Here is a 26,968-nt window from a genome sequence, read left to right on the forward strand (position 1 = left end):
CAAATAAAGGAACAATTGTCAGGTTTCCACCAAGAGATTTAAGGCAAGACTGAAGAAGATGGAGGCAAAATTAGTGACAAATTTGCAGATTTTATGAAAAACGTGAGTGAAAGGGAACAAAGGAACACCTGGAGAGGGGAGGAGTGAGTGCAGAGATGCATGAATGGAGGAACTAGGGGGGAAGCTGGAGAGAGGCAAATGGAGGTCAGACAGAGTGTGAGGAGTTGGCATGTGATGGGTCATGCCCAGGTCTGATCCTATCAGTATGTGCTGGCTGACAGAAGGGGTGCAAAGGGAGGTTAGACCCCTCCTCACACACACACACACACACACACACACACACACACACACACACATGCACGTACACACTGCTGAGTCTGATTTGGACAGGAAGCCGACAGATAGGCCGGGTAGGATATCCCATCAGGCCTTTGTCTACGACCACAAGCTCCCAGCCTTCACCCCCGTTCTTCGCCTCTCTTGATCTTCCCTCTCGCATACTAAATCCCCCTTTGAATGCAAACGCACACACACACACACACACACACACACACCCACACCCACACGCATACACACACACTCACTGACTCTCTGTACCCCGTGTTAGACATCTGCTCTTCCACCAGCAGGTAGTTGGCCTAGAGAAAGGCAGAAGTCACCAGGGAGCAAGTTCATGTGAAGGCTACTGGTTCATGTGATGACCAGAAACCCTCTTCCCTCTGTTTCTGCTCTCGTTCTACCTTCTGCTTTCCTCACAGTTTTAGGGATTTAGTTTGTTTTGACATAGACATGAGATTATGAATGGAATAAAAGAAGGAAGGTTACCTGTGTGGCTGAGATAAAGAAATGCCAAAGGGTCATGTCAAATCTTTTGACCCCAAAAGAAAGAATGAAATCAAAATGACAAAGCCTGTGATGAATGGAGAACAGAAAGCAAAAGTGAATCTTCTCTCCTCATTTTCCATGGTTGATTTCTTGATATTACACATATCCTCAGTGATGTTGACACCCATAATCAATTAACACATCTTATATTGAAGCATTTACGAGTCTTAACACGCTCCTCAAACTACGCGCCTTCAGTGTAATTTTACATGCAGTAGAAGCTGCTGTGAAAAGAGAGAAACAGTGAGCGGATCACTGTCGAACAAGATAAGAAAAAAAAAACAGTCATCAGGAAGACAACAGGTTGAAATAGCACAAATGGGATTGTGGTTTCAATAGAGAAGTCGTGAGGTCTCTGTTTCATTTTATTCACCTTTTCAAACTGTCAAAAGAGGTAGATGAGATGAAATACTGGCAAGATGTTGGGTATTTGATATCTTAGGCGGAGGGTCATGGAGGTTGAGAGGAGCCACATGACCCCCTTTATCTTTCATTCCTGGCTGTTAGATCACATTAGGCTGTTTCACCGTGACTGGCGGCCACCGCAGCTCGAGAGATGGAGCGTGTGCTCCTTCCACACCGACAGACAGCCTGGCATTAGGGCACACGTCCAAGCCATACCAAGCTGACAGGATGGCTGATGGACCGACTGTTAAGATGGCCGTTTGAATCGCTGGCTGGCTGCGAGGCAGTGAGTGCTTTTAGCAGAAGGGAAGCTGTAATTAAACTGAGGTTTTCCTCCTGCTGGCTTGATCAAGCTCTGTGTATTGCGGACACCATACTCAAACCATTTAATGGTTTCATTACTTTGGCTCCATCGCCTCTGATCAAAAGCTGTGTATACTCGGTGTATATATAATGGATTCAAGAAAAGCCTGTTAATGTAACAATCCAATTGATATTTAACAATGGAGACAGATACATTGTCTATTTTTTGTGTAATGTGTAGCCTCTTCGCGCTGTGGCATTGGACATACATTACCCATCACTCGTTTACATTATATAATTTATTAAAAGTCGGCCCTCAGAGGGTATATGCTGCCCCGGGCTCAGAAATGAGCGCTGGGCCACTGACAGTATATTTGTCTCCTGAAGTAGGCCATGAGGGAGGGAGAAGCCGAGGCATATACAAGCCAAGTACTGTCAACGTCGTCTGCTGCCATCCTATATGGACAGGGGACACTCGGTTGAAGTGGTTCGAAATGAGAAGCGGTGCACCATCATCCTAAACACTCTTATGGACTCTCTCTCTCTCTCTCCTGCTCACACACACAGACACACACACACACATGCACAGAGAGAGCTTGTCTCATCTCTTCTCAGCCTTGTCCCCGCTAATAACAAGCAATGCGTGACAGGACGTGTGTTTCCTGCTCACTGCTGGGAGCTCCTTCCTGGCTTCTGAACAAGCCAATTACCAGGGAACAAGCCTCTTCGCTGTAATACGGATGGCACCGCGCTGCAGCGCGACACGCACGCGCACAGACGTATACACACAAGACACCTGTCAAGCTTCATGCAGGCAGATCTCCCGTACCCACTCACACGACTAGTGACAGCCCACAGCTATTAGCACGCCACTACTTTGAAGAGGCTTCACTTTCTTTTACTAGTTATTCCTCCTAATGTGCTTGCTCACATCGGATTCTCCGTCTCTGTGTTTGAGGCGTTAAGTGGGAGGAAAAGTGCTTTGGAGATGGGAACGGAGGATTTGGCGTGTGTGTGTGTGTGTCCCAACACAGTGGGGGCTTGACGGATATTGTCAGATTTCGTATGAGATGATATGGCTCCACAAGGGATTCATTTGCTAATGGCACCTGTCACAGTTCAGTGATGCCCGTTCCACTTTCTGTACCGCCGGGTCTCCTCGCTGTCACGCCGAAATGGTCAGTCACCGAAACATTGGACTTGTTTATGTGAATCGTGGGAAATCTCTCATTGAATTAGGTTTAGTAAATACATGTGCTGCGTGTCTTACCCTCATAACCTGTCTTGACCATTTCCTTTGTTTCCATACAGAACCCAGAGCTCTTTGGTGAATGAAACAAGTCTGGAGAAAGAGAACATCCCCCGGGGTTTGAACAGAGTCAATGCAGCAGGTACGGCGCACACACGCGCGAACACACACACACACACACACACACACACACACACACACACACACACACACACACACACACACACACACACGCGCGCGCGCTTGTGATGGACTGATGCGCTGCACTGGGTCATCAGCAATGAGCGACATGATAGCTCTGTCATCACTTTCAGTTTAATGAAGAGCGCATAATGTATGGGGAAAGTGATTGATTTGCATCAGACCACACTTCCATCCAGTCAGCTGTAAGGGCAACTCTGCTGCATAAGTGGGCCTGTCGTGTACGATTCGGGGCAAAGTGTGGACTGTATCACCGCCCTTTGTATCGCGCCTCCTCCTCCTCCACTCGCTCTGCTCACATTTAAATTCAACCGCGCTCATTTTGTTTTGCTTTGCTTTTTGCATGTGCGCTATATACCTTTTTTTTAAGAAGGAACCGATAAATAAATAAATGGCCCGGAGGAACAAAAGAATGGCTTTCTCTCACAAAACAGTGCCGCGCATTAGTACACACGCGCCTCAGATCTCCATTTTAGGGATATTAAATGCAGCAATTAGGGTATCACTGCAGATATACCGCGACTGCAGCGGTGGAACTTCCTGCAATTAGAGGTATGGCACTCTGTGTGAACTCTCGAAAGGTGTCAGAGCTCATATCTCCCCCCTCCACCTGATCAGAAAGGCCCTGTGCTGGTGTGAAGGAGGGGTGGAGGGTAAAGGAGAGGGAGTGGGGGAGGGAGGGAGGGAGGGCTGAGGCAGGAGACTCAAGGCTGTTGGCATGTGTTGTTTTTCCACTACGTGATCTCTATACCGATGCGGTCGGCATTAATTTTTGATGAACCATCGGCACAGCATCCTCTCCTCTCGCCCTCTCATCCAATTCTCTCCCTCTCTCCCCTCCTCCCTTTCTCTTACAGGCTTTTTCACCCACATATGTTAGCTCACTCTTTTATTTGCTGCACTTCTTTGCTTTGGAGCATCTGTCTCGCCTCCTGCAACCTCAGTATCTTTGTCACAGTAGCTGAGAAGGGTTGAGGGGATTTGGGATCAACTTCTCTTTTTCAGTCCCATATTTGCTTCTGGAGGCTCAGCAGAGATTTCATTTTAAATCAGCCCGACTATAGTGTGAGTGTAGATTATCAAACAAGAAGTGCTGTGTGTTTTCCACGACTTAAAATCTGTTTGCTTCTAGCGTCGTGTCATGACTGAGACAGGCCTGCAAAGTTGTCATTCATGCAGCAGAATTCATCAAAGACTAGGTGGATTTCTCTTGGGAACTTAGGCTGCACGACCAACTTTATCCAGCAAAGAGAGGTAACTCTTAGAAAACTAACTAACTGCTTTGAAGGTTCAGTGTGGTGAATTGAGTGACATCTACTTAATTATGAAGTTGCATATTGCAACCAACTGAATACGTCTCGCCTCCCCTTCGAAGCGCGTGGGGGAATCTACGGTGGCCTCCAGGTACATAAAAGTGCAAAAGGCCCTCTCTAGAGCCGGTGTTTGGTTTGTCCAAACATGAAGGTCCAACATGGTGGACTCAGGGGAAGAGCAACTGCTCCTGATGTAAAGCGCTCATTCTAAGCTCATGAAAAAACTAAATCTTAAGCGTCAAGTGAACCTTATGAAAACATAATTAATTAAATGATTTTATATTTATTTGTTTTTTCCCATTGATGTCCATTATTCCTACACACCAGACCTTTAATTGATTGAAGAGTCATTCTCTCTATTTAACCGAGTCAGTAGTTACTGCCATAACCCGTAGACTGTTTTCTAATAGACATACTTAAAGTCAATTGATTTAACCTGGTATTTTTAAATCAGACAGATATTATTAAGTAGGACCTCCCCCCCAAAGGTCGACAAAGAGCTACGACTTTCATTTGTGTTGCACTGTCTTCCTCAACAGAGGAAGTTTGCCCTGTTGTTGTAGAATTGTAAAACCATTTTTTACCTGAGAATTTTAGGGCCTTCCAATCTGTGTTGGTTTCAAAGTTAAGACAGAAAGGTTCATATTTGTTTCGTGCTTGAAAACAGTTGTTGGCCAAACAGTCTCACCTCAAGAGAAATATTTCATCCCTACTCTGCTGCGGTACAGAATAGTGATCGACTGACATCTTCCTCACTTATTCATGATGGGGTAGGACATGTACCATCCATATGAGAACATGGAGGGTGCGACTTAATGTCATTTCTATTGAAGCTCCACCGAATCTTTTGTTTAAATGACTAATCGGCTCATGTACACTGGAACTGAAATGCATCTCGACACCAGTTGTGGTCATCAGATTGTGGTCACAATCTGGAGTTGGGGACAGGGAGACAGAAACATGAACTACCACAGAAGTCTGTGTGTTGGACATTGGCCAGGGGAAACACAGCGCCAGTGGTGTTCACTTAATTCAGCTTCATCTGTTTTTCTAACAAGTAAATCAAAATATTTCTTTGTAATGAATATTGATTTTAAACCACCCCAACATTTCTGCAAAGGTTTATGTGTTTTTGAGAGGAGCATCAAGGGCCATTGTTGCTGCCCCATGTTGTAGTTTTTTGAGCAATTTAATGGAAACGTCTTAGCATTCAAATCTCCACCGGTGGAATTTATAAATGAGGGCCACTTATGTTAAGGCCAGTTATTTCTTCCAAAGCACAGTGAAAGCTGCAGTAATCTTGAACTGGGGGGAATTAACGTGCTGCCATTGCTCCCAGAGCCATGAGCAGCAACGGTCTTCAAGTTTAAAAATATAACCGATAACTGGCACAGAATACCTTCCTAACACATTCCAGACAAATGGCATTGTTACAGCTCTTTGGTCCATGGATCGGCAGGCCCAGCGACACTTTACAGAAATTTAGCGAGCAGACTAAAGGGATATAAAGAGCAGCACATACATTTAACTTTTCTATTAAAGTGTGAAACGGGGGATTTATAGAAAAGGACAGGCGGATTTATCCCTTTCGTGCTTGTAAATGCTGAGCATGCAATTACCCCTATAATAGAGGCGTTGTGTCCAAATTGGAGCCATTAAAGTGATTTAACAGTGCGTGGATTGGTCCTGGCATTTGTGAGGATGTGTACACATGGGGTGCAGTGGAATGGGTGTTTAATCATGGCATTTTAGAGGCCAGTAATAGCAGAGCAGCGCATGTAGAACACTGCCGTGCCACACGGTACAGATTACTCATTAGGGACTGTAGTTTGGTCTGAGCTCCACCCACTGTTTGTGTGTTTATGATTTTTAGATTGGAACTGTTGGTTTGTTTCATTGATTGGCCTCATTATTGTTACCGGTGCTGATGATGTACAACCACCAGTGTCTGCTTTACATTTGCAAACAACAACTGTGCACAGTTAGATCCCTGTTCAATTTCATTTTTGGTTTCAGATTGAAAATCCGATTGACAAAATGTCACAAAAACAATTGATTTCTGGTTATTTTAGCAATTAAGTTCTGGGAGTGGACATTACCGTTGAGTCACAGTACATTTAGTGAATTAGTATCATTCATGGAGTTGCCTGTTGAAATTACACACATGACACCTACAACAACGTGCTTGAACCCAGTTGCAGTCAACTGCCTTTGTCATCAGCCTGCTTGTGTGTTCTCACAGCTTTTGGTTTTTGATTAATTTGGTTAGAAAGTGACTGTTTTTTTGTTTTTTTTTTACATCTTTTGTCTTTCAATTTTTTCACTTGACATTGAGGTTTGAACAGTGTTGTTACATTTCACTTTTAAGGCCTTCAACAGAATATTCAATGACAACTGGATAGGCTGAGATTATATGAACCTGCAGGACATAATGCAACATCAGATACTCTGCTGCTCTAATAATACTTGATGTATGATGATGATTTTGTTGTATAGTTTGGTGGTGCTTGGTGTAGAGAGGCGCTTCAATGCAGCACTACACCAATCATTTACCATCTACTCCAATAATCCATCTAATCTTATCTTGCATTTTCATAGAGGTTTTTTTTGCAGCGACAACATTTATAACTGAAATATGCTGAGAAGTTTTATAGACATTGAAGATTTTTAAATGCTTTTTGTTCTGAATTGGATATAACCAGCTCTTCAAAGACTTTTAACCTACTTTGCATTGGATTTCTATGGAGAACATGAATGATCCTCCTTTTGATAAACACTCTTTTCCTTTTCCAACCTTTTTCTTCTTTTTTTTCTTCCTCCACTGTCCAACCTCCTTGCTACCGGCGGATGGCATTTATCAATACATCTTCTGCATCCTCAAAGACACCTCCTGGAAGAAAGGAATTCTTCAGATTGAATAGGATCCAGCTTTTTTCAATATTTCCCCTATCTGCTTTGAAATACAGGAAACCCTTTCACTCTCTCCTACACTGCTTCTTCATTCTTGCCCCCCCACCCCAACCTTTTACTCCCTCCCTTTTCGTCCTCCCCCACCTCTTTTTGCCCCAGTCTGTGCTCCGCTGCACTGGAGTGGAGCCCCTGTACAGGCGTGGCATCCTGGGGAGAGCTAGTAAAGCATTTATTACAGGCTTTGCAGTCCTGTATTATACTGGCAAGCACAGAGCCACTCATGCTTGGCCTTTAACTTCTCTCTGAAGTTCAGCCATACATGAAAAGAGGGAGCTCCGGTCCACTAATACATTCCTGATTTAATATTGTATCAGAAAAAGTGAGGAACGAGCGGAAAGATGAGAAAAAAAGGGAATAGGGTCAGAAAATGGTGTTTAAGAATGTAAATGAAATCTTTGAGATGTTTTGCCGCGCCTGTACACTGCTAGTTTGCTGATTAAATATCACGTGGTGACACTGGCAATGCCCAGTGGAGCTTTTGAACCCGGGATCTGTGAAGAATCCTTTTCGAGGCTTTGTGCGTGGGCTGTCTACCATAACTTCCTCTCAAGTAACAATATAGGGACGAGCGGACAGGAAGCAAGACTACTTTTGCACCGCCTCATTCATTCACTCGCCGACTGCCCCGATATTAACTTTGCTGGGCTCAGGGTGTAAGTGGAAAATCTCTGTGTCTGTGAAAGAAGTAAAGAGCGAGGCGAATTAGCCCAACTCTCCATCTTTAATTTTTTTCCCCTCCCATCTTTTTTTTCTTCCTTTGAACGATCTCCCCCCGCTTCTCATCAGTCCTCTTAAATCGCATCCTCATTGGCGGCGTGTACTTTTTTAGGTCAGGCTTTTTTTGTTGTTGGGGTTTGGGACATTTCTGTGGTATTTTATTGGCGTGTTCGCCGTATGGAGGGGGACAATGGGCAGGACATCGGGCACACCCTAATTTTGTATTTCTCTCTAATCTTCCGCCTCTTCTCTATTCTGGGTGTGTGTGTGTCCGTTGTGTGTGTCCTGGACGAAGGAGAGACCCTCCTCCACAGGGCTTGCAAGAGGAACCAAGTGGAAACTGTGCTTCAGATCCTGGCGCTTCCTGGCACGGACGTCAACGTCGAAGGTAAGACTTTTTTCGTTTTCCCTTTCTCTGTAAACCTGTGTCTCACTGTCATCTCACTCCCACTGTTTGCTCTGGGGTTTCGAGGAGCGATTAACATTGGTGAAAAGAAGGGGGTAGAGAAGAAATCGGAGTGCTTGTGCGTCATCATTGAGGTTTAACCTTTAGCTAAAATGTAAAGGGTGTGTCCAGGAAAAGCGGGATGGGTTTAGAGGTTCAGATTTATAGAATTTCTCTTCTCTAAGTGAATTGAATGCCGTTTGATATCTCAGAGTGATTTTCTTTTGTCCCTTTAGGTCAAATATAATGACTTGTCTTTTATGGAAATGTTATGCCGTTTCAAAAGGTTTTCCCCGATTGTGTAATCAACCTTTAGTAGCTGCCTAAAATTAACTTGCATCTTAACAGGGGGCTTAAGCAAGTGGTGATGTCCAAAATCGAATCAATTACCGCGGTCACCTTGCACTTAGGGTTAGAATCAGGCCCTTATTAAATGATGCAGAACATTTTTTTGGTGTTAGTTATTTCATGTCGGATGAAGCAGATCTACATTAGGATGTTCTCCAAACACGCTATTTTTATTTTTCACCACTTGTCTCTCAATGATCGTTTCAACCCTGTATAGAATGGTGTCAACATTTTAACGTTTCTTGGAAATTCTGATTATTATGTTTAATGCACATGAAGAGTAGTTAGTCACCTATTTGTGATGTCATCTGGCACATTTGATATACCAAAAGCACCCTTAGCTCAGTCCGACAGTATTAAAGTCCTCTGTGGCGTTGAAAGTAACAGATAAGCCATTGATCTTTTTTTTTTAACGTTCTTTTAAAAATCCGCTAAATTTTATGCAAAGTATATTATCGTATGTATGGCCTTTGCAACTCAATAGCATTTGCGTTTATCACTTTGAATGGTCTCTCTTCAGTTTCTCAAAAGTTTTGTAGCAAGTTACTCCGATGAGCCCCCACTAGTTTACTAATTGAGAGAGTAAACCAACAACTTAGCTGCAAGACATGACCGATAAGTTTGATTTTCTCCGGATTATATACCTTGCCTAATGAGTGTTCCTGTGTGTGTGTGCGGTGTGTGGGTGTGCGTGACTATGCAGACCACGCAGGCTGGACGCCGCTGCATGAAGCGTGTAATCATGGCAGCGCTGCATGTGTGGAGGCTTTGCTACGTCACCGCCCGGTGCCTGTGCTTCACAACCAGGTGGCTGGAGTTAGTCCACTTCACGATGCCCTGCTCAACGGACACACGGACATAGCCAAAATGCTCCTGGAGCACGCAGGTGGGTCAACGTCACCAATACACCCACCGACGCTGTGCTTGAGAGTGTAATCTTGTGTAATCGAACATCATTGAAAACTATATCGACTTGCATTTGTTTTACCTAAATAATAAATATTCTTCTGAAACCAAATAATAATGATGGTTTTGAAAGATATAGATAAGTGGCACATCAATACCTTTGAGTGTCAAATTCAAAAATCCATTCTTAAGAGTTTGCTGCAGCACTGCGTTCATAAATGAACCCGTGATTAGGAGAGTGATTTTTCTAATTCATCCATCCATTCATTATTGTACATGGATGCACATATGAATTTTATGCTGCATAATATTACCTACATAATACTGAAATCCAGTAATTCTATTTTTATGGGTGGTCTGCTCACATAAAGTGATATATGGGAAGCAGCTATTAATCAGTAGGTAAAAAACGACTTTAATGCTTTTACTGTAACTGTCAATCAAAATAGGACCAGATTTTTTATTTTTTTTCTCCTTTTACAGGTTAGTTTTTTTATCAGCTGAAACTGTGTCACTGACATTTGCTCTTGGTGCTTAACTTTGTCACTGCCATCACTCAGGCGGGTTCAATTAAAATTTGCTACTCCCCCTGTACGTTACATGTTTATATTTCCTAATTGAATGGGATATACCCAACTGTTTTTATATGTCCTCATGTAATCCATCTTCCCTGAAACGATTCATTAAACCAAATGGTCTCCATCACATTGATGGAATCCTATAATGTTAAAATAAAACACCTTTAACTTGTCTGGCCAGTTGGCTGCCAAGAGAGCTAATCTGTAGAATTAGACATTTAGCTGGTGATTTACCGCAGCGGTGGGCGGCGTGTCACTGCTGCCGTAGCCAAGACAAGCTTTCAATTTAATGCGGCCAACAAATGTAGCGGAGCTTACAGACAGATTGGACGCTGTTTTCGACCTTATTAGCAAGGCCAGTTTTATCTTAACTAGCCTCCTGGTAGCGCGGGGGACCTATTGATGGTGGAGCTTTTAAAGGGACGCGCATTTTTCACATCAGGCGTCCCCTAGATTATTATTCGGCCTGTGAAAGCAGTTGCGTAGTCTCCTCTGTGGCTCGGGAGGAAACTCTCCAAAGTCTGAAGAAATTAGCCTGATGATGTTATCAATGGAAGACTTGGAGACGTCCGTTTTTAAGCAGAATGCCTGGTGGGTTTCAAACAAACACATGGCACAAGGGCATTTCCCCATCACAGAGAATCCAACCAATTACTCGCTGTTATTGACAGTATAGGAAATATAGGATCTAGTGGGAGATTGTCCGAGTCAGACGCGTTCACACCGACAGGAAAACCTCCAGAACATTCTGTGGGGCAGCACATGACGTTAATTCCGCCCTGGAAAGTAGAGTTTCTTAGGGTCTGGCAGGAAGAGTTCCAGAATACGTTAGGAGCAACATTTGCATTCTCACATGCAGCACCTCTGGAAAAATTTGAGGAAAATGTCTGGACTCTAGTGCATCTGGTCTGAAAGCAGCTACCTGTATACAGTGTGCCCAAGACAAACAGAGCCAGAGCCAGAAGCAGTTGTCCGTTTTTCTATATTAATTCTCAATCATCTGTGCCATCTCTCCCTCTGCCCCCACTGCTTGTCTTCTTAATACTCATGCAGTCCTGTCCAAACAGATTACAGCATCGCCTCATAAGATGTCTGCGAATGTCTTTTTGACAAGATTAGAAGAGTCAGGATCCACCACCTGCGTAAATCACATGCCGCTTCTTTTGGGGGAAATGTGTCACAACTCAACTAGTTGGGTGTCTTTCTGTTTGCATGCCACATGCAGTCTGAGCTCAGGAGGGTTGAAGTGAGCATGACAGGTGTCGGAGCTAAGGAGAGAGTGGTGTATGGTAGATAGGTGTGTGGTAGCAGGTGGTGTGTGTGTGTGTGTGTGTGTGTGTGTGTGTGTGTGTGTGTGTGTGTGTGTGTGTGTGTGTGTGTGTGTGTGTGTGTGTGTGTGTGTGTGTGTGTGTGTGTGTGTGTGTGTGTGTGTGTGTGTGTGTGTGTGTGTGTGTGTGTGTGTGTGTGTGTGTGTGTGTGTTCTGGGGAGGGTGGGGAGAGGTGCTATTTGCCAGCATTGAACAAATCACCCACGCAACATACCTCTGCCTCCGCTCACTTCTCAGTTTGCCTAATTATAGTTAATTTGATTCGACTTTCCCATTAACACATGTACATATTCTGTCCTCAAAAAATAAATTAGACTGGGATTGTTTAGTCCCGGAGAGGAAACAAGAGAGCGCTCCCTTTTTCGTCTTCTTTTTTTTCTGCCTCCCTCCGTCGGTAACAGGAGGGAGAGCAAATTAAAAGAGGTCAGAGGGAGAAGCAACTATCTGTATCAGTAAAATTAGAAGCGAGTGTGTATGTATGTGTGCGTCTGTGTGTGTGTGTGTGTGTGTGCAGTAGACGTCTGGTCTGCTGTCTAGGCCAGGTCTCTTAGCAGGGACCGAGCAGAACAATAGGGATAAGAATACTCTGAATGTGAACCACCTGCAGGCTTGTACATCATACTCCTCTTCCCCACCCGCTCTGGTCCTGACTGTTTGCTGTTTCCTCACACCTTGATGCCGGGTTGTCCAAAGGCTACAGCAGGGAGTTGTTGATGAGGTGGTCCTCTTGACTCCAGGCTATACCGTCTCTCTTGGTCTCTTTTCCATGATCTTCATCCGGTTGCCATGGACACATCGATAAGGCGTAGGATTTTCTTTTTCTTTTTCTGAGTCCAGGTTGTTAAATGTGGAAAGTTTTGGCTTTGGGGGCTTCCTCATACATAGTTAGAGTAACTCTCTTCATGTTGTTGCTCATTCCAGTTTTCTCTCCAAACCCGGGCAGGACTTTAGTGCTCGTGGCTGCATTTTCTACAGCCATACATCAGATAGTTTTAAAATTTTGGCCAGGGAGATTCACTGCACCGTCCCATGATGGCAAAACAGGCTAGTGGGCCAGATATGCTGTATATATCTGTTCCTCCCGCTCTCTTTATTCCTGCGTTTTAATCTTCTGAGTGCCTGCTACATCTCCTGAAACTATATTTTTCCATTTAGGCATTCGCCCTGTTGTCCTAGTTGTTTCCAACGGACAGGCTGAACCAAGCTGCCAAGGCCAGGGAGGGCAACACTGACACTGGCACACCAACAAAGCCTTTACTCGGGAATGATCTCACCCCTTTGTAAGCCTGTCTGCATGCAGGCTTGTGCTGTGTGTGTGTGTGTGTGTGTGTGTGTGTGTGTGTGTGTGTGTGTGTGTGTGTGTGTGTGTGTGTGTGTGTGTGTGTGTGTGTGTGTGTGTGTGTGTGTGTGTGTGTGTGTGTGTGTGTGTGTGTGTGTGTGTGTGTGTGTGTGTGTGTGTGTGTGTGTGTGTGTGCGCATTTTTAGGGGTGAATTGTAGGCGGGTGGGGGGGGTGGGTGGATGGATCCCACCTCCTACCCCCTCTACCTCAGTCCCTCCAGGCTTAAAGAGCTGGCAAGGAAAGGATGCCATGGCTGAGGGCAAGGCTGACTCTGCTCTCCTCCCCTCCTCTTCCCATTTCCCAAGGCCACACCACATGACCCTGTGTATAAGTGTGTGTGTGTGTGTGTGTGTGTGTGTGTGTTTGGCTTGTTTTTACACAGTATGGAAGTGTCCTTGGCTATATATTTTGGTGCATGTGTATGTGTGCACAGTTATTTCCCTGATTCTCACATGCTATAATGAGTTTGTGCTGGCTTGCAATTAAGTATGTTATGCTCCCCGTGCCCCTTCCTCAGCTGGTTGGAGTGTTTAAGTTTTGCAGGGTGGTCAGGGCAGCCGGTACCCCTGATTGGAATGGAAAATGACCCGGAGCCTTGGGCAGCTGGGCAGTTCAGACCTGGCGCGCACGCACGCACGCACGCACGCACGCGCACACACACACACAGAGGAGGCGTGTCAGTGAGCAAAGGGGGTGGAGAAATGAAGAAAAGAGCCTTTAAGCTGTCACCACTCTGCCCTGAGACCGTAATCGCTGATGGCGTCCTCTCAATACAGCCCACCGTGTTAGTAAGCACATCTAGTCCACCTCAACTTGTAAACACACACACACACACACACACACACACACACACACACACTCAGACTCATTTAGATGCTTCAAGAGGAAAGAGCATAGGAGCAGTAATATTGTTTGGGAATGTGTAAAAGTACGTCGTTTTAGTTTTTTAGTTTCTTTTTTCAGTTCAATATTTCGTCAAATTGTTTGACTTGAATCAAGTTCAAGAAAGGCAGGCGAGGTTGCTTACATGAATGCCCCTTGACTTTCTGTTTGGATTTTTGTGCATCGCTCGTATGCACGCACAAGAACACACTCACACTCATGCTCTCTGCACAGCATCCGGTGGTCCCTGCAGATCTCAATGTGAACGGGTGTTTGTGGAGCAGAAAGATGTCATTTGCTCAGTGGCACAGGAAACGCACACAATCCCTTCGGACCACAGTAGTCAGTCATGGTTTGTCTCTGTCGGTTTGTCTATCTCTGTCATAGACACGCACACACACACACACACACACACACAAGACACATACACACGCACAGGTTGCGCTTTAGACACACTTGGGCCTCTTCACTGTCAACACAGTAAGGAAAGTTCATTTCTGCTCAGCTCTTATTTCCCTGCGGGTCTTGAACTGGAAACTGCGAGGAGCTGAGCTCTCGCACTAAAAGAGGCGAGGCTGTGTTTGGAGCTCTCGGCTTCATTCGGGTGTGTTGATGTTTCAACTGCAGGATTCTCCAGGCTGCATTTCAAGGACTTCCCTCGCTGGGAATGCTTTCGACTAGATACTTCTTTATTTTTTCTCCGCTCTTCCCTGCCTGCATTTCACTATCCACCCCCCAACCTTTCTTTTTGCGGTTTTCAGGTGGCTGCATTTGTCTCTCACGGAACTCCTAGAGAAGGGTAAACAGATAAAACCCTGTCCGTGTGTGTGTGTTCGGGTGTGCTTATCTTACAGATTAGGGGAGGATCCAAGATATTATTGTTTTACCATTTGTTACTGAAGGTTTCATGCCCAGCAACAAAGTACAAACTCACAGGTCTTGCCCTTTTTTTTCCTTTTTAAGCAGCTACAGTATTTAGTGAGAATGAAGGCCAAAGGGGGCTGGCGTCAGTGAAAAGGAAAAGGGCAGAGGTCAGGGAACATTAAACTATTTCTATAATATTTATTTTTTTACTGTCCTCGACCATCTACAAGTTCCAGCTAGAGTTTACATATATATATATATTTACTTCTACTTCATGATAATTGAGAGCTTTAAAGTGTAAGTGCTAAAACATATGCTCTCTCATCGGCAAACAGAGCCGAGTTTCCAGGCTCAGTTCAGTCCTTTCATTAGCTTCCACGCTGATTGAAAAGAAAAACAGCACGGTTAAAGGCCAGAGATGATTTTGTTTCGTTGGCCATGAGGATCATTTTCTGTCTTTGTGTCAGCCCTGAACTTAAATCATCATATAGTAGGTGCAAAACGATAGTACTTAACCCCCCATAAACTTTATGAACAACTCAGGAATTAATGAAATAGTACAATGAAAAGGAAAAAAAGCCTATAGAAAGTACAGGCAAGGGAAAAAACTAGTACTTATTTGAAGGTCATTAACGAGAAGTCAACAAAGTGTGTTGAAATCATCCGTGCTAGGTGTTTGAACTCTGGTGGAGGGGGTCACATAGTGAAAAACAAGGAATTCAACAGCGGTTGAGTGTGTGTGTGTGCTCAGAGGAGGCTTTCAATGACGAGCCAAACCCTGCAGCGCGTGTAGAGTGTTGTACTTTTAATTGTTGCAGGCGTAAAGGCCACCTCTAGCTCACCTCTAAATGAAGAACTCGAGAGAAAACAAAGAGTTGGGAGTGGCGCGGCGACGGGGAATACGGCGCGCGGCGCCACTCCTCCTTTTCAAGACGAGAATGTGAAGTGAGTCAAAAGTCCTCGAGTCTAACTTTGACTGCACAATGTCAAATCTAAAGAGAAATGTTTTGAAAGGCGCGGCCATATGTGACAAAGTCGTCACTGGCAATAGCTTGTTTAAGGCATTTACATGAATGCATCAACTGACAGTTTTTCATAATAATCATAGTAAGAGTCCATGCCTCTTGGTCGCAGTCCAATTTGATTTGCGTTGTCATTGAGCTCTAACCTTTGTCTGCATATATCGCTTTTATCAACTTAATATGTCCTATATTATGTGTTTTATTGCTTTTACATATTGCTTTTAATTCTTTCTGATGTTTATATCACTTAATGCTTTTATCTGTTTACAGTTGTTTCGTTGCAATCAGGGCGTCCTTGAAAAGGAGAGCTAGCTCTCAGTGGCCTTCCCTGTACCAATAAAAGTAAGAGATTTAATCAAAATGATCTCAGTTATAATTCTGCTTTGTCATGTCATATCGCATTTTAAAAGGGCCGTTGCCCTAACTATATGTGGAGAGACAGAGGAAGACAGCGACCGAGACAGAGGTTGACGATTTTTCACTTTTCACCATGAAGTGTGTCCAGTGTTTCTCGGGGGGGGGGGCAAACAAAACAGGAGAAGGCCAGTAAAAGGGAAAATTGAACTTGTGAAAAATAAATGTTTCTAAATTAATAAATTGTGATATCTGGGCACAGATAAAAGGGATGTCAACATATGACATTCCCACAGGCCCTGGCTTTAGTGATAGACATGATAAACAATACATCTGCTAAACATCAACGTGTTCGCATTATTATTGAGAGCGTGCTGGTGTTTAACTCAAAGCAACACTATGCCTCACAGAGCAACTACCTGGGATGTAGATTTTTTTTTACCTCCGTTATCTGCATAAAACATGCAGGTTGCACTGGTCATGAACTCTTGTTGCGATAATCTTTGCAATGGAAAAGTAAACGCAGAGAATTCAATTTGGAATACGTCATTGTGCCTATGAGACTGACTGTCAAATTCCTTCTGTATTTATTGCATCTGTTTTTTCAGCGCAGCCCTGGTAAATTTGAAACATCAAATAATGGTGCAGACCGCACCACACAACACGGTGTGTGCAGTTTGTAAACAAAACGCCCCAACACCTCGAGAGATGTGCTCGCGACGGACACTACGAGTCAGGGGCCTTGACCCCGTGGTCAGTGCGACTGTCTCCCATACATGAGGCTGCGGCTTCGAGCCCCCTGCCAGTGCAGTCAAAATACCAACAACAAACGATCTTTCTCCAAAATGGCTTACTGCCCCTTTAAGATTGCCCAGCATCCAGTAATCAGAGTCTACGTATATCTGATGCTACCTCACCAAAGGTGTTGGAGTGACGGGGGGATTACACAAAGTGAGCAGTTGGTGTCCACATCTGCCCGCCCCCTCCTTCCCTAAACGCCATGATCCAGCTGTAATCTGTGTCTGTGTCTCACAACCTGTTACGCTGATGCTCACCTGTGACTGAGAACACAGGTTTTAATTGGTTGGCTGTGACGACATTAGGTTAGTTGGGGCTGAATTCAAAAGGGAGATATCGCACGGGCAGTACAGCAGTGATGTGCCCCCCGCCACAGGCTCTGCCATCCGCGTTTTCATTAAGTGCACTGAATATCAAGGTGGAAGAGCGGATAAATATATCACTGAGTGTTCAGACCCCGATGCCGAAGCAGCGAGGGGGTTTAGCATATCCACATGTCTGGCTGGTCTTTCTTTTTCCCCGCGTCTGATGCCTCTCCGCTGGCTGCTTTGGTGCTGCACTCGGTCGGCCTTGTTGTTTTTGCTGGGGTTTCTAGTCGCTAGCGAGCATCTCCCTGTGGAGATGTGATGCCGTGCCCCTGGCTGCAGTTCACACACACTCGCCCTGCCTCTCTTTTTCAGTCTGTGAGACAGAGAGAGGGAGAGGGAGAGGGAGAGGGAGAGGATGTTTACCATGCTGTGGAGCTGCCTGCTTCCCAGCTTGTCTGCCTCAGCCCCAGCCCAGACCAGAGAGCGAGAGAGCGAGAGAGCGAGCGAGCGAGCGAGAGAGAGAGAGACATAGGGGGAGGGAGCACTGCATCTTTCTTTCCTTGCCTCCCTCCCTCTTTTTGCGCCAATTTCCCCTTCCTCCACTCTTGCTTTTATATTTCTTGTCTTCGCCTGCCCTCTAAAGGCCAAAGGGCTTTGCGCTCTGTATGTATATGTATGCGTGTGTATGTGAAAGTGTGTGTGTTTGTGTGTGTGTTTGTGCATCTGGCTGGTGCATCAGGCAGTGGCTTTTGCTCGGCATGTGAATTCTCTCCCTCTGCTGTAGCTTCCGAGCACAGGGTTTAGCAGGGCATTTTCACATTCATGTACACACGCACACTTGCACACACACACACGCACGCACACACACATAAAGGATGGTGTAATTACCCTGTGCTCTCATGTAATCCCCCAGGTGTTGTATTTATCTCCACTGCAGCATATCTTACACCCAGCGGCAATACCTGGATTCACTTCAGTCGCTGTCCCTGCACCAAAACCATCCCCCAGCCTCGAGTCTCATAACAGTGTGTGTGTGTGTGTGTGTGTGTGTGTGTGTGTGTGTGCGTGTGTGTGTGTGTGTGTGTGCGTGTGCGCGCGCGCACTTGTGTATTGCATTGTAAACAGGTAGTGATGCTATTTTCATGTCTTATGGCGGTAAATGTGTAATTCAACAAGGGCTTCGACCGTTGACGTCTGTATAATGTGCTGTTGAGCCGTGTGGTGGAACGTCAGAGCCTGTTTTATATCCACCGGTGAATAATAAATAGCAATTGATTCTCTTGTCCAGTGGAGGAAACATACAAGTACAGTATAGACGGGGAGGAGGAGACATTCCATGAAATTCCTGGGAAGGCAAAAAGACACAAGCTGATGCTTGATGGAAAGGAAAAAGAAGAAGAAGTCGGGCAGGGGAAAACGCAAATGCGACAAATGGCAGACGCCACAAACCGATGTTAGATTTTCAAGCAGACAGATCTACAATCAAACACGCAGCTGTACAGTCAGTGGTGCGGGCCTGTCAAGCAAGCCGAGCCCAGGGCCGTGCTGCGGGGGCCCTCCCCTCCCCACACCAGTGTCATCCCACCGCTTGGAGCCCGTCTGTCAGCCGGGTTTGACACGATGACGGCGGGGAAGGCTGTAAGACTGCGCGTCTCGATCTTCTCTTTCCCCTCATGCTGATGACACGCATCTTGTACATGGACAACAACAACAGGACTGTAGTTGATAAGTGTCGGGCGTATTCGATTGCAAGAAAAAAGGAAAGAGCGAGTTGTTCTGTGAATCACTGTATTTACAGAACAAGTTCAACACGGTTCCTCTTGTTTGACAATTCATTGAAATTGTCAGTCTGACTTGCAGTGTGAGTGTCGGGTGCTTTACGCTTAATTATCCCCGTTTAATGCATTTACATATATTTCCTGCAACAAGCAATTTTTCCCCCATGAGGAGAACACGCTGCAGGAGTTTCATCTTATTTAACAGATGCACGGAATTCATGCATTTCAAGAGCGACTGATGTAAAATAATCTCTTAACTTAGTTCATGCGTTTCTGCCCCTTTGCCTGTTCGATACGTTCAACAGCAGTTGCAACGCCCGTGCCGTGCCAACTGAATAGAAGTATCGCCGCGCTCGTCTTTGACGGGTGCAAAAAGAATGAACCAGGAGTGGGAGGAGCAAACCTTGTCCTCCCTTCTTCCTTTTCTCCACTTTTGGTTGAAAACACTCCACCGAGCACTTGAGTTGTTGGTTCAGGCTTTGAGGCCACTTGCGGAGCTCAGTCCAAGGCCGGCCCTCTCAGAGGAAGGCACGGAGCAGTGTGCAGCGTGAAGAATGACAGCCTCCCTTTATAAAAGTCATTCCACCTCAAGTGACAAAGATGGATACATTTTTTTTTTCCATGTCCATGTTTCTGTCCTATAGTTTTGCCACGTTGCTCCGTCTCCCACCCCTCCGCCTTTCTCTTGTGGCCACTTTGATCAAATCTGAGCTCTTACGTCCTTGACTGCTGCCCCCAGCGCCCGACCCCTGCATTGGAAATTTCGCCGCTCACGTAAAAGTTTATGTAGATGAATGCCACAATTTATGCAGATTGAGTTTTTTTTGCCACTCACACTCGAAGCACTAGAAGGCAGACGAGTGCCGACCTTCCCCGCTAACAGCTACGTGAGCTTTCGCCGATCATCTCATAACTGCTGCACAAGGTGTCAGTTCCGTGGCAGACGGGAAGATGGAGAGCGATCTCAGAATTCGTCACTTTTTCGTCTTTTTTTAAGTCTTTGTCAAAGTGGCATTTGCGAGGTTTACTGGAGTCAGAGTTGTTAAATGCCGCCATACACAAACACACACGTACATGATTGTCCCGCCTTTACAGCACCATGCTTCCTCCTGTCCCTCAGTGTCTGTCAAACAAGAACAACTGCCAGCAGTGGTATCAGGCAGTCTCTCAGCCGTCTGTGTGTCACACCGCGCCTCCACAGAGCCATAAACTCGCTCACAAGTGGCAGCAGCATTGCCGAGGGTGAACAGTCAAGTGCCATCAAGAGCAGTTTGCCATAGAAATGGGCCTATCTGACGGCAAACAAAGGGCTCGCACTAAACTCAGCCTGCTCCGTGTGGGCTAAGTGCACGCGCCTCCGTCTGACACTGGAAAATGGCTTTTAGTCTGAACAGACAAAGCAGGAGAACAGGGATGGGAAAAGTCACCATTATAACTTTGCTGGCTTCTTAAGAGGGGAGGGGTTGCATTCAGCTGTGACTGTAGTGAAGTAGGGTTTAAAGGGCAAAGTCAAGGTTACAGGAGATGTTCGTCCACTGAACTCAAACTTCTGATCCTCATCGAAACGGCAAACGCTACTTGTCGCACCGCCTCAAATAACTTCGATGCACGTGTCACTGTTAAAAACCATCCTGTCTCTTCAAAGTTCAGACCTTCAACAGAACAATTATCTGATGTCACAGTCCAGTTCTGTAAAGCTAACAGGAAAGCAGAGCCCCCATCAGGTCACGAACCCTCTGCGCCGTTTACACAAACACAAACTGACCCGCCGGTCGCACAAGTTGAGACAAGGTGTCAGCTGAAGTTAGCGCTGAAGTGAGCAAAACGCCCCGGCTGGCACCGAGGCCCAGTGGGAAAGCAGCTGTTCACTTACGCTCCCCACTTCACTGTGAGCGTGTTGTGTGTATCGTCCGCGCGTGTCTCTCTGTGTGCTGCCGTGTCCTGCCTTTGACCCTGAGCAGTGTTCTCTTCATTTCCTCCTACTGATGCGGTCGCCTTCAGTAGCTTGGCCGCATGTCAGCGTGGGCTGTGTCGTGATGTCATGACCGATGCTTCGGCTACAATATTTCAGCTTCTGAAAAGTACGGGCGGACATTGCCGGAGACGATAAAACGTCACGTTCTAAGTTGATCTGCATTTAGGACGAGCACTTTCTATTAGGTGCACTTTCAGGTGAACACAAGGGCCCGCCTCTTGCTTCTTTGTTAATTGGATTAACAGAATCTATGTCGCATACAGCAGGAAGAATAAAAAGTGTTTCCTGGTAAATATGTCTAGTTTTCGCAGGCTTTATCCTCTTGCTGCAGAATTTGAACCCATGCAGATCTTTTCGAGTGCAGTATCACTGTGGAAATGCAAGTTGCTATGCACAGTTATGTGCCACATGTAGTAGAGTTGAGTTGTACTAGACATGTCTGTAATCAAAGAGAGTAAAAGGTCGGGTTCTCTGCCCCCTCCAGGCTCAGTTCTCCTCCAGCGGACTGATGGAGACGGGCGGACCGCGCTGGATCTGGTCCCCGGAACAAGTCAGAGGGAGGAGCTCCTTCACAGCGCGGAGGTCGGAGACTCGGCCCTGAGAAACCATGCCACGGAGGTGCTGAACCTGCCCCTGCTGGAGGTCGGATCGTCTCTGCTGCTCCACTTAATTTTCTCCTACCAGCAGGAGAGGGGCCTGCCAGGCCCCGCGCAAGCCAGCGACAAGGCCCACAGCCTGGGCTACCGGCTGGTCAGGGCCCTGGAGACACACTCGCACCGAGAAGTGACCTTGGGCTGGACGGACCCGCGCGCGGTGAGGCTTGTGGAAGACGTGGAGACACTGTTGGAGCTCCGCAGAGGGATGTACCTGGGGCAGGTGTCCCAGGCCATTAAAGAGTGCAAAGGACAGAACACACTGTTCCTAATGGAGACACTGGAGAATCTAAAGTCTCGGGCAGAAGCACACGTGACTGATCTCTGACGCAGGCAACAGACAATGCACATAAAAATACCTAACGGCACAACTTGATTGACATTTTAACCAAAGGGCATTTGTGCCAGTTTTATACAAATGGTTGATTACATGGTCACACGATTCACTGACGCTTACAAAGCAACTTCTGGCTTTCTGTCAATGACTGCCTCCAAAATGGACTTTCTTCCCATTCAGGTCATTGGGCAAGCCTGTGATTTTGATAGAAGCACATTAGACGGATGTTCATTTATACAGATGACATTTTATATTAATTTGACTGCCATTGTAATATGCTTTGGTTATATTCTGCTTCCTTGTTCTGGTTTGAAATGATTTATACTTTGTTGACTGTTATCAGTTGCATGGTTTCATGGCACCGCTGACTGTTACTACCTCAAGTTTTCATTCTCTAAGCGTTCGAAGATAAACTTGCTTTTCCACGTGTTGATAACTATTATTTATAAGACAATAAATGAACAGAAATGTGTTAACTGTATGACATCCAGTGTTCTGTAACTAATAAGTCGATAATAAGCAGTTTTAGGCTGAATGGTGCTCTGATGGACCGGGCCTCATGTGGGAGCCGCAGTGGAAAACTAAAAAAAATGTTTTGGATATACTTTAGGTCTCAGGGTCTTGGCCACATGGACAGCAGTGAGAAATGAGCCTCTTCCTGAAGGCGAACACAAATGAGGAGGCGGGATTAGATCTGCGTGTTGGGGTGGGCTGGGTCGGCTGGGCGACGGAGCAGCGGAGGTGAGTGGAGGGGGATCTGATCCTGGAATTGTTGCAAGGAAAACAAGTCTTGCAATGATCCACTCACACTGGAGATGATAAAAAATATTTATTCTCATGTATGTTTTTCCCCCAAAATAAGCAACATACATCGGATGCATTTCATTTTTCAAACCCCAAATATACACTATAGTCTCTTTCTCGTCTCTCTCGGCCTACCCTTGTCTCAGCTCCTGCAGCGTTCCATTGGTCAGAACTGAGCACATAAAAATGATGTCACAGGCAGGCAACATTGCAGGCAGGAAAAAGAAAGAAAAAAAACATCTTAGAAAAGGAGGCAGGCATACACCTACTTCACAATATCATCACCAGACCATCTACAGGCATACTGTATAAAATACAACTATAAGTTAATAAGTAGTTGGCTATTTACAGTGTTGTTTAAAAAATAGTCTCATTTCAACCTGGTGCAAATAAAAGTGCCTTTCCCCCCCCTTTGCAGCCGTCAGTCTGTTACATTCCTTTATATGATTTATTTTCTCAACAACAGTGACAATAAAAACCCTTTGGTTTGTTTGCAAACCGAGCCGAACGCAGATAATAAATGAACAGAGAAAAAGACGCAGTACCACGCAACAGTCACAGCAATGCGCTGTAAAATAACCACATACAGTAGCAGACACATACATATCAGGTATTCAGACGGCCCCTCCAGGCGTTCTAAAAAGCCACCCTTCACCAACCAAAGAGTGTGTTTGTTGAGGAGGCTATAATCAGTCTGCGACGCTGCTCTTGGGGGACAGTCTGTTATTGTCTTTCAAGTGGATTCCTCAAAACAACAAAACAAAATCAATGGCCCTCCGGAGTGACAGATCCGAGCCTGTTGATATTTAAGCATGGAGATGGATGGGTGGAGGGGGAGGAAGCGAGCGGGTAGAGGTGACGGCGAGCGGACAGGCAGGGCAAGAGGATGACAAAATGGCAGAGGAGAGCTCTAAGTTGCTGCTAAGGGGGTTTTCGGCGTGATAAAGATAGACATAGGGGCGGACGAGCGGACAGACAAGGGGGGGGCAGAAAAGATGTGAGGGGGTGGGATCAGTGGGATGAGAGGAGACCTCCTCAAATGTAGCCTGAGCTGTGATCTTTCAACAGATGCTCAAAGAGAAGCCCAGGAGACCGTCCCTTCAGACAGGGTCGCAACCCCGCTCACTGACGAATGAGGGAACCGCAGAGAGAGCAAACGGAGAGAGGCATGATGGGAAGAAGGATCTAAAATAGCATATAAAACACACACACACACACACACATCCCTCCGTCCCTGACATATGAGGCCCAAGTCCCCTCAGCGCCCTGTCTTGTCACACGACGACTTGCTGCTCATCTAGCTGACGGCCCTCTACACCAGCGCACCAAATAACAGCTGGCACTTCTGCTGCGGGCTCACATACGCGCGCGCGCACACACTGAATCTACGCATCAGTCTACAGCTGGAGGGGAGATTCAGTTGTAACACATACCAGCGCTGAGAGAAAGCAACATGTCTTTGATTGCGTAAACGTGTATCCACAAACACTCTTGCACAGTTCCCAGACACTAACCTCCGTCTCCGGAAAGGCAGATCAAAGTTGAGCTGTGGGGCACAGGAGGTGGGGCAGATGGAGAGGGCAGCCAGCCTGGGGCACAGCATCACAGAGAGCGTGCGTGCGTGCGTGCAAGTAGGTGTGGTATCTATACGCAAGCAGTGTATTCATGCGAGAGGATGTGTAAATGCTTTTGTGTGCGTTCTGTCGAGGAATGCACACGCACACGCAGAGAGACAGAGGCAGACAGCGACATGAGAGGAAAGGAGACCAGCCTTTCAAACAAGATTAGGGCTGTGGCTGCCTAAAGGCCTGCCTGCCGAGCGACACTCTGCATAGACTGGGTGACATCTATATTAACACCACGCCAGCAGAAGAGCCAGGCTGCTGCGCCTCCTGTCAGGCGGAGAACACGGTTCACTGTCTGACTGACTGATGGGAGGTTCTGACACGTTTCCAGGGGTTAAACACGGCTAAGTTATCTGGGCATTCGCCACTGACACGCGTTCACGGCATCACACCAACTGTCTTGATACTTAGAAGTGTTTCCTCTGGATGTTATTTAATAATGATTCTGTAACAACAATCTATTTTAAGAAATGCAGACGCTGTACTTTAATGTCAAGTCTTTAAAGTGGAAAGCCCAGGATGCTGGGGCGTCCTTCCCTCTCTCCTTCCACCTAGTCCGACTGGCCATGCTGCAAACTGGCAACAGGTAGGCTGCTTTTTTTTTCTCCGGGTACTGACAACCACAATTTCACACCCAGTCCGTCCAGTCAGAGAGACGGAGAAGGTCTAGTGATGTCGTGAGCGGAGGGGTCAGGGAAAACTCAGCAGCCTTAACAACTGATCTAAAGTACGTGAGTGAATGTCGCCCGGAGACGACGGCTCCATCGAGGGCTTATAGTCATCCCGCAAACCTCAGTGTATGCATGTATTGCTGCAGCATAATACATAGACGTCTTTAAACTAAAATAATCACATATTGCCCGTTTTTTTAAAAAAAGGCTAATTTGGCCATTGTATAAAAACACCAGAGAGATACGACCACCAGCAGCCTTCAGCTCATTGGTCCAGCTTTGTGTTTGTGTAGAAGGACATATCTAGAGGCTACCACCATAATTGCTAATCAACTTGGCTGACTGAGTTAAGTGCAGGCAATCCAAATTACTGCCAGTGAACATAATATCATTACCACATCCGAGGGGAAAAAAACTAAAGATACTTCAGTACAAAAACAATTAGAAAATATAAACACATTACCAAAATCATTTAATAAATACAGAGAATGAGAAAAAACAATAATTTAAATCCCTTTGCAGAGTGATGATTGAGAATATTGGCATAAGGCTTGTATTTTCGATGAACATGGATTCACTGGATGTGTCTTTGGCGAGTATAAATGTTGAAAAAACTCATTGTACTCATTGTGTGACACACGAATAGATAAGAGTTCACCGAGCTGTCGGGCTGATGGAGAGAAGGAGCGAGGAGAGTGGCTCACGCGGCTGACAAAAAAAAAGGTCATTCCAGCCATCATTTTCGCTCGCCTTTAAAATCAATCAAAAGCATAATGGTGATGATAATTCGAGGGATTTCTTGTCTTGTTTGATACCAAAAATTACACATCGGGAAACTGTACTGTACATCGTGAGCAATTACAGACAGGGGGGGAAAAGGGGGGTTAAGAGAGGATATTAAGAAATAACAAAAGGAAGGACAGTTGAGCTGAGCTGGTCCAGAGCCGCCTTCCTCTGCTCCTCGGTGTCCAGTAATAGACAGAGAGAAGAAAAGTGGAGAAGCGAGGAGTTGGTGGGCGGACACAGTCATCTACCCGGGGTTGTTTTTCTTCCTTTTATTTGGACTGGGACTGGGATCCAGTTTCAGCTCTCGGTACTGCACCTGTTAAAACACACACGGAAGCACACACACGCTCACACACGCACACGCGCACACACACACACACACACACACACACACACACACACACACACACACACACACCACCCGGTCAGGTGGAAAGAGCAAAGGATGCTTGAATAGCACAGAAACCCTCCAGAGGCTCTCTGAGTCCAGCTGTGTGGAACAGTGGCCTAGGGGAAGGGATTACACACTGATTACAACACACACACACACACACACACACACACACACACACACACACACACACACACACACACACACACACACACACACACACACACACACACACACACACACACACACACACACACACACACACACACACACACACACAGTCCATAGACCATGTTCAAAGCTCCCAGTTCACATGTGCTCGTACACGTACACACATACTTCCACAGATGTGGAACAGTGGCCTACGGGAAGGGATCTCGCAAACAAACAGAGAACAGGGCAAGGGCTCATGGGAAAGCTTGGAGAGACAACAGAGTCGTCCCAGCGTGGCAAGATGGCGGGGAGAGAAAGGGCAGCGAAATGAGAAGGAGACAGAAGGTGGAGAGAATAAACCACCGTAACCCTTCGAAAACCAAAGTCTGTGCTTATAGCTACTAGTCGTCGCTCGTCGAGTATCAATACATTACTGATCGCGTGTAGCTGGGGACAAACTTAACTCTCTGTTTCTAAAAAATGGAGGAAAAAAAGGCCAGGCAGATTGACTGTACGAGCATGAGAACTAGTGGACAGAGAGGTTAACAGACAAGCACAGATTTACTCTGCGTTTGCATC

General features: G+C 45.9%; 2 protein-coding genes across 10 annotated transcripts in view; one reads left to right on the forward strand and one right to left on the reverse strand.

The window, feature by feature from the left end:
* The window catches only part of slf1 (SMC5-SMC6 complex localization factor 1), a 29,308-nt gene extending 6,877 nt beyond the window's left edge, over positions 1–22,431 (forward strand). Inside the window, exons 13-16 of the mRNA XM_035640203.2 lie at positions 2,905–2,984; positions 8,339–8,431; positions 9,540–9,722; positions 21,454–22,431. Of these exons, the coding sequence (XP_035496096.2) occupies positions 2,905–2,984; positions 8,339–8,431; positions 9,540–9,722; positions 21,454–21,950 (853 nt within the window). The 3' untranslated portion in view covers positions 21,951–22,431. The remainder of the gene's footprint in view (positions 1–2,904; positions 2,985–8,338; positions 8,432–9,539; positions 9,723–21,453) is intronic.
* A 3,083-nt stretch (positions 22,432–25,514) lies between these two features.
* mctp1a (multiple C2 domains, transmembrane 1a) overlaps positions 25,515–26,968 on the reverse strand; it is a 127,425-nt gene continuing 125,971 nt past the window's right edge. For all 9 annotated transcript variants that reach the window (XM_035640198.2, XM_035640195.2, XM_035640197.2 and 6 more), the window contains one exon: positions 25,515–26,161. In XM_035640198.2, coding sequence (XP_035496091.2) covers positions 26,090–26,161 — 72 coding nt within the window. In that variant the 3' untranslated portion in view covers positions 25,515–26,089. The remainder of the gene's footprint in view (positions 26,162–26,968) is intronic.

Source organism: Scophthalmus maximus, chromosome 19 (genome assembly GCF_022379125.1).
Source record: "Scophthalmus maximus strain ysfricsl-2021 chromosome 19, ASM2237912v1, whole genome shotgun sequence".
Classification (NCBI taxonomy): Eukaryota; Metazoa; Chordata; class Actinopteri; order Pleuronectiformes; family Scophthalmidae; genus Scophthalmus; species Scophthalmus maximus.